This window comes from Myotis brandtii, unplaced genomic scaffold (assembly GCF_000412655.1).
Source record: "Myotis brandtii unplaced genomic scaffold, ASM41265v1 scaffold731, whole genome shotgun sequence".
Classification (NCBI taxonomy): domain Eukaryota; kingdom Metazoa; phylum Chordata; class Mammalia; order Chiroptera; family Vespertilionidae; genus Myotis; species Myotis brandtii.
Genome location: NW_005370895.1, coordinates 1496999 through 1505427, shown reverse-complemented (window position 1 = coordinate 1505427; position 8429 = coordinate 1496999). Strand labels below are relative to the sequence as shown.

The 8429-nt window shown below is 42.5% G+C and overlaps 1 protein-coding gene across 2 annotated transcripts in view; it reads right to left on the bottom strand.

Annotated features, from left to right (window-relative positions):
* ZNF197 (zinc finger protein 197) overlaps window positions 1–8429 on the bottom strand; it is a 19309-nt gene that overhangs the window by 3124 nt on the left and 7756 nt on the right. The window contains exons 2-5 of one of the 2 annotated variants that reach the window (XM_014530292.1): window positions 5565–6034; window positions 4240–4387; window positions 3376–3467; window positions 3001–3127 (exon numbers count right to left, since the gene is read on the bottom strand). In XM_014530292.1, the coding sequence (XP_014385778.1) occupies window positions 3001–3127; window positions 3376–3467; window positions 4240–4387; window positions 5565–5954 (757 nt within the window). In that variant the 5' untranslated portion in view covers window positions 5955–6034. Of the gene's footprint in view, window positions 1–3000; window positions 3128–3375; window positions 3468–4239; window positions 4388–5564; window positions 6035–8429 lie in introns of those variants that run through there. The other variant, XM_014530290.1, reaches the window with a different exon arrangement.

Sequence of the window (8429 nt, the reverse complement as noted above, 5' to 3'; positions counted from 1 at the left end):
TCGGGCTCAATCCCCAGTTGGGGGGCGTGCAGGAGGCAGCCAATCAATGATTTCTCTCATCATTGATGTTTCTATTTCTCTCTCCCTCTCCCTTCCTCTCTGAGATCAATAAAAATATATTTAAAAAAAAATTTTAAGAGTCAAGTCCATAAACACTTTATAATTACTTGAAAGTAATTAACCTGAGGAAAAAAGTCCATTAAAAAGCAACTTAATGCTGCCAGGCCAGTGTGGCTTAGTAAGTTGAGCAGCGTCCCATGCACCAGGAAGTTACCAGTTCGATTCCGGGTCAGGGTGTCAAAACAATTCAATAGGGAAAGAATGGTGTTGAGATAACTGAATAGCCACATGTATAAGAATGAAGTTGGACCCTTACCTTACACAAAAATTAATGCAAGATGGATCAAAGACCTCAATGTAAGAGCTAAAATTATAAAACTCTTAGAAGAAACAGACATAAATCCTCATGACCTTGGATTAGGCAATGGTTTACTAGATGACACATGCAGCAAAAGAAAAAGTAAATTGGAATTCACCAAAATGAATAACTTTTGTGCTTCAAAGACTATCACCAAGAAAGTGAAAAGGCAACTGACAGCATGAAGAAAATACTTAAAAGTCATATATTTTATAAGGTACCAGTATATAGAATATATAAAGAATCTGAATAGACATTACTTCAAAGACATACAAATAGCCAATAAGCACATGAAAAGTTGCTTAACATTATTAGCCATCAGGAAATGCAAATCATTTCAGACAGACTAGGATGACTATAATCAGAAAGACAGATAATAACAAGTATTGTTGAAGATTTGGAGAAATTGAAACACATATACAGTTGGTGAGAGCGTAAAATGGTGCAACAACTTTGGAAAACAGTTTGTCAATTCTTCAAATGATTAAGCGTAAGAGTTGCCATATGACCCAGCAATTCCACTCCTAAGTATATATCCAAAAGAAATGAGAACATATGTATACACAAAAACTTGTACACAAATGTTCACAGCAGTGTTATTCATAATAGCCCAAAGGTGGAAGCAACCTAAAGGTCCATCAACTGATGAACGGATCAATAAAATGTTATATATCCAGATAAACAAATATATGCCCATAAAAAGGAATGAAGTATTAATATGCTAAAATGTTGAGGAACCTTGAAAACATTACACTGGGTAAAAGAATTCAGTCATAACAGACCACATATTGTATGATTCCATTTTTATGAAATGTCCAGAATGGAACTGGTTGCAGTTGTCTCCATCTCAATATCAAGAAGCTTATGCCATTCTCATACCAATTATTTTACTTTGCCTTATTATTCATTCTATGTTCATCTCCCAAACCATGGTAAGCTACTTAATGACAGAATCACATCATTTCCACAGTTGCCACTACATGATAGATGTTTAATGTGAAAGTACAAATAGCTAATAAATTTTTTAAATACTCTTAAAAAAAATAAAAATACTCTTACTTTATTACTAATCAAAGAACTCCAGTTGGGAATATATAGATACTATAACTTTTAAAAATTATGTTAGCACCATAGCTGGGTAGCTCAGTTGATTAGCATGTCATCCCCATACGCCAAGATTGTGGGTTCGATCTCCTTTCAGGGAACATATAAGAATCAACCAATGAATGCATAAATAAGTGAAACAACAAATCTGCTCTTTCTCTCTCTCTCTCTTCCTCCCTCCCTCACTTTCTTCCTCCCTCCCTCCCTTTTTCCCTACCTCTCTATCTTTAAAATCAATAAATAAATTTTTTAAAATTATAATTGCAACAATTTAAAAGAATGGGATTACTCAGCACCAGTGAAAGCAAAACAAAAGGAGCATTCTTCTGTACTGACAGTAAGAGCCGGGATGACAGTGATCACTATGGAAAGCAATTTGGCAAGCAAGAGCCTTAAAACAATTCAAACACTTAGTCCGAGTAATTCTACTTCCAAAAAATAATCCTATATAATAAAAGCCTAATATGCTAAGTGTCCAACCATTCGACCAGTTGCTATGACACGCACTAACCACCAGGGGACAGATGCTCCAACCGGTAGGTTAGCTTGCTGCTGGGGTCCGGCCAATCGGGATTGGGTGAGATGGGCTGGACATGCCCTGGAGCCCTCCCCAGCTGGCCAACCTCTGGTGGTCTCTCCCCGGCCAACCGGCCCAAGCCAGCCCCAATTGGCCCTGATTGAGACTGAGCAAGATGGGCCGGACACGCCCTGGAGCCCTCCCATGGTCCCTCCCTGGCCCCAATCGTGCAATGGTGGGGTCAGCCAATCCCCGAAAGCCAGGCCGAGGGACCCCACTGGTACACGAATCCATGCACCAGGCCTCTGGTGAGTAATAAAGAAAGGTCTTAAACATAGATGATTAACATAGTAATTATCTAAAATAAGAAAATGGCTAACTGAATTATGGCACAAATTATGTAACCAGTATAGATAATATTTGCAAACAATTTTTAATAATATGAGGATGCAAAAACGGCAAGCTTTAAAACTGTACACACACACACACACACACACACACACACACACACATATAACAATGTAAAAAAACCTCTAATAGCCCTAGCTGGTTTGGCTCAGTGGATAGGGCATTGGCCTGCGGACTGAAGGGTCCCAGGTTCAGTTCCAGCCGGGGGCACATGCCTGGGTTGCGGGCTCAATCCCCAGTGGGGGACGTGCTGGAGGCAGCCGATCAATGATTCTCATCATTGATGTTTCTCTCTCTCTCTCTCCTTCTCCCATCCTCTCTGAAATCAATAAAAATATGGATTAAAAAAAGACAGTTAAAAACAACCTCAAATACACAGAAAAAAGCAGAAATATATTAAAATTTTTATAACTGTCTATAAGTAGTGGGTTTAAGGAAGATTTTTTCTTTTCTAACATTTTGTTTTCCAAAATAAGTATACACTATTTTCATAATCAAAAAATAAGCAAAAGCTGATGATAAAGGTAAGAATCATGGGACGAAAGGTCCTTACCTAGGGAGGTCACATTTCCATAATTCTCCAGCATCACATCCCAGTACAAGGCCCTCTGAATTGGGCCCAGGCATGCCCATTCCTCTGCAGTGAAGCACACTGATACCTCCTCAAACATCACCAATTCCTGAAATAACAGGTATGTGTGGTTACCACGCCCAGGAGCTCCCCTACTGAAAGGTTCCTTTCACATTGTGAAGTCATGAGGTGGGCAAGGGATATCAGCGATATAGGAAGACCCCACGTAAAGTCTGCATGGACCTTGATTTAGAGATGGGAACTGGACACTAAGCACTAGGATGAGAGAGGGCACTTGGGGGTACAGTTAGGTGGTTCAGATGGATCCTTAGGAAGGAAAAAGGAGGCAAACCTCACCTGGGGCTGGGCTGTTAGGAGCATGAGTGCCATCAATTGATTTCTTGGGTTCTCTTCCTGGGAAAGGGCAGAAGCTTCAGGGGCAGGAGAATCTGAGAAAGGAGGAAAAGCAGCATTGAGATTTCTGCTGTCCCTGCCAACTACTCCAAGTCCAATATCTATACAGGTGAGGGGGCGGCGCCAGGCCAAGTCGGGTTTCCAGGCAGGGCTGTGGGTCTGCGAGGCTGGGGGCACGAGCTGGGGCCTGATCTCTGCAGGCCACCCCAAGGGACCCCATCGGTGCAAAAATTCGTGCACCGGGCCTCTAGTCGATATATATAAAAGCCTAAGCGACTGGCCTACCAGTAGCTATGACATGCACTGACTACCAGGGGGCAGATACTCGACGCAGGAGCTGCCGAACTACGGTGACTTGGCAGCTGCGGTTCTCGGGTGACGAGCCCGATTCTGGGCATCACCCACGAACCGCCCTCTCGCAATCTGGAACCCCTCAGGGGATGTCAGAGAACTGGTTTCGGCCCAATCTCTGCAAACCTGGCCTAGGGACCCACACTGGGCCTCTAGTCTTCTATAAACAAGGAATTCAGAAAGACCCAGAACTCTCATGTCTAGGCAATGATGGCTATAAAGTGACCTACAAACCTTCCATGTACAGGGCTGGAATAACACAAAGAGCATTAATAGGGATGGATGAAAGGTCAGAGACCCAGAAAAGGACAAGAGGGAGAACAGAAAGAGCTTGTCATTCAAAGAATTCATTCAAAGGATAGGAGAGGAAGCAACCACCTGGGAGTAGAGGGATAAGCCACAGTAAAGGTCCAAGAAAAGAAAGGAAATCCAAAGCCAGGGCTACTAAATAAGTACCATGTTGAGGATCCTGGAGGTTGAACATAGCTGGATCAGTAAGAGGATTTGGGCAAATTTCAGCTGATATGTGGCTCCCCGGGGGTGCCTGAGGATGTGCTGTTCCTGGCATGCTCATGGCCTCCTGGTCCTGGACAAGGACTGGAACCTGGGAATAAACAAAACAAAATAAGCTGGCTCTTCTTGTACCTCCAGAAAACCAACTCACCTAACCACTGTGGACCTCTTTCTGCCCATAATCTAGAACTGTGAGATCAGAGACCCACCTCAAGTATGGAGCATCAAAACAGCAGAAAAACTTTGCCTAGAGCTGCCCTCTAGCCCCACTCAGGGCACTGGTGACCTCTCCCAGAAGAGACTGAACAGAACAGTGGAAACAGAAGCCAGACCTGCGTGAGGGTCAAGGAGGGAATGGGAAGTAACAAGCAATAATTAAGAGCATGTGTTTTAGCTTCAGACCTAGTTTTACACACTCTTCTACTTATTTACCCCTTTATTTATCCCTTCCTGCTCCAATGGAAGGAACACTAGAGTAGGAGTCTAAACATGTGGTTTTGCTGCCAGCTAGATGTCTGGCCCAAGGCAATCCAGTGAACCCTTTTCTGCCTGTTTTATTATTTCTCAAATGAGGAAGATGCATTAGTGATGTTTAATGAAATATATAGCTTCAAAATTCTTCATTTTTATGATTAAACAAGCCCATCTTTGGTGCCACTGCCAAGTTGAAATTCTGTTTCAGACTTCTAATAGAAATATTTCTAGTGGGCTACAGATTGACAGAGATCTCACATACACACACTAGGAACTATATAAGATCCCAACTTAATAGTCAAGGATATAAAATCTTATCAGAAGCAAATATCTCAACCCAATCCTCTGGCTCACAGAAACTCAAGTAGGGGCACACATGGCAAAGTCTCGCCAGATCTAGAAAGCTTCATTCTTATTCTCTCACTGCCTTTTAACTTCAGGTTCACATCATCATTGCAAACAAAGAATACATATGCTTCTGTTCAGGAGAACACTTAGCAACCTTATGTTCTTCAGGTTCTTGAACCAAACTCAACATTAGCAAGCATCACCCAGGAGGACAGAGTGCAGTCAATGACTTTGTGCTGATTCTGAACTGGGCCCAAAGACCCCACTCATAAATTCATTTAACTGCAAAGATATCCTATGGTCTGAATAGCTCATGAACCAGTTTTAATTACCATTAGGGTTGCTAATATGCTATCGTTAATGAAAAATCATGGGCTCGCCCTCCAGTCCTGCCTCAATTTTCTCCTTCCTTCTATCCCAAATTCTTCCCCCTCGCCCTTTCTCACATTTAGCGCTGGTCCATCGAGGTCTTTCTGCAGCTCTTCTACGAGGGCCACGGCCTCCTCACCACTCCCAGGGCGCTGGATCTGCACCCAGGTCCGAATCTCCCCAGGCAAGATGCTCAGGAACTGCTCCAGCACCAGCAGCTCCAGGATCTGGGCCTTGGTGCGTGCTTCTGGCCTCAGCCAACGGCGACAGAGCTCCCGGAGCCGGCTCAGCGCCTCCTGGGGTCCAGCTGTCTCATGGTACCGTAACTGTCTAAAGTGCAGATGGGAGGTCTCCCAAACGGAGGAGCTGCTCCCTTGGAAGCTGGTTCCCCATTTCCAGGTATCATCCTTCCCCTTAACAAGACCCTCTTGTCTCAGAGCATTGTGGGCCCAACTTTCTCTTGTCATTGTCTTTAGTTAAGAAAGCCTCTTCTCTGGGCCCCCTCAATCCTTGCTTGACTTCTTCCTTAGAGCTTGGAGAACATCACCTACAAGACTTCAAAAAAATCATTGTTAAAGTTAATGCAGTGAAACCACTAAGTTTTCCAGCCCCCAGTCAGCTCCCAGTGATGAAGAGAAAATCCCTAAATGCAAGGTTCTAGGCTCGCAGCAGTGCCTTCTTTTTTTTAAATATATATTTCATTGATTTATTTACAGAGAGGAAGGGAGAGGGATAGAGAATTAGAAACATCGATGAGAGAGAAACATCATCAATCAGCTGCCTCCTGCACACCCCCTACTGGGGATGTGCCCGCAACCAAGGTACATGCCCGTGACCGGAATCAAACCTGGGACCCTTCAGTCTGCAGGCCGACGCTCTATCCATTGAGCCAAACTGGTTAGGGCAGCAGTGCCTCCTTTGACAGAAGCCCCCTGCTCAAGGCTCTGGGGACATTGACAAAGGGCAACCAGACCACTGCTGAAACCATACACATGAAATTCCTTTGGTTTTTATTCACAGCGCCTCCTTCTTTTATCCAGCACTCCAACAATGGGCATCCTGGCTAGCCCTGTGTGATTTTAAACAAGTTACCTCACTCCTGAGTCTGTCTTTTAACCTGAAAAATAGGGGTAATAACAGTTTCTATTTTATACGCTTGTTGTAAGAATTTGATGTCTAATACACCTTAAGTTTTTGAACAGTGCCTAGTATATAGATTCAAATGTTAGTTATCCTTCTGTAACTTGCATTCTTTCCTATGTTCTGTCAACAAGTAACCATGGTCTTAATCCTGATACAATTTTCTTATTATAGAACAGAAAATTTGTATAACCAGAAAACACACACAAAACCAAGAGTAATCCCTGCTATGTTCAGGACGGTGTTCTTCCAGTCCTTGCTCTCGGCACCAATTTGGAGCACAAGATTGGATCCAACTGTACTGCTCTGTAACTTACTTTCCACACGTATTGTTGTGAACATAATATTAAGTAGTCATCATTATTTTTAAGAGCACATGAGTCCACTCATACTTACAGAGTCCCCTGTTATTATACATTTAAGTTGTTTATAATTTCCCCTATTATAAATTAGGCCACAATGACTATTCTTGCTAATAAATTTTTGTTTACAAATCTGTTTATCTCTTCAGGAAAAATTCCAAGAAAAAAATTGTCGGGCCAAAAAAGGTATAGTTTTAAATATCTTTTCATATATCACTGATACAGATATATGCATTATATCTGTATCAGTGATATATGACAGCACCTTCATTAATTTTATTTAGCATGCTTATAAATGAGCAATGGAGGCGGAAATATAAATACGATTTCAATATAATGTGTAAGTATAATTAATAGGAGGGCATACAAGCACAGAAAGAATTCATGAAAGTAATCTTGGATTGGGCTTTAAAGGAAAATTTTTTAAAAAACACTGGAATATTAGGAAAGCCATTCCAGGAAGAAACATAATTTCAAAATCAAGGGAGGGACATACAGCTCTGTTAGAAATGTGCTTTGCAAGCCAAAAAAGGGAAGTAAGCTCTAGAGGTAAGGTTGCCGGAGTAGAGCAGAGAAATAAACAGAAGTCAAATTCTAAAGACTGTTGAGAGGCCGAACAAGAAGGTGATCATGTACTGTAAGTGACAAGCACCAATAAAAAGGTTTTACTTTACATTTTTCTTTTTGTAATTCTCTTTTCTCACAAATGATAGAACACTATGAATCCCGTACTGCGTCTTCTTTCCTCAATTAACAATGTATCTTAGCGATCTTCCTTGCTGGTACATAGCTCCTCCCTCTTTTTATGAATGCATTTACCCAACTCCAGCACTGATCCAAAAATAAACAACTCATACGCTGGATTTCATTAAAACAAAAAACTTCTGACCTGCAAAAGACAATGTCAAGAGAATAAGTAGTTACCCCTAACCGGTTTGGCTCAGTGGATAGAACGTCGGCCTGCGGACTCAAGGTTCCCAGGTTCGATTCCGGTCAAGGGCATATACCTTGGTTGCGGGCACATCCCCAGTTGGAGGTGTGCAGGAGGCAGCTGATTGATGTTTCTCTCTCATCGATGTTTCTAACTCTCAATCCCTCTCCCTTCCTCTCCGTAAAAAGTCAATAAAATATTTTTAAAAAAAAATAAACACTGGCTTTATAATCACTCAAAGTGTGTATACATTTTGGGGGGACACCCTGTAGAGTATTTCTGAAGTAATGGTGGCGCGGGTAGTCTAAGTTTGCTTTTTAAATACCATTATATTACAAAATTAAAGGATGGGGACTTGGCCCCTCCCTCAAGGGAGAGAAAAAGGAGCCCAGAAGTCCGGGAGCCTCTGCTCCAGGCATGTCTCCAGGTGTTTCTGGGCATCGGCCTCCGGGAAGATTGGGGACCCTGGCCGCCCGGCTGCGTCCCGACAGGGGCGAGGGGACCCGAGC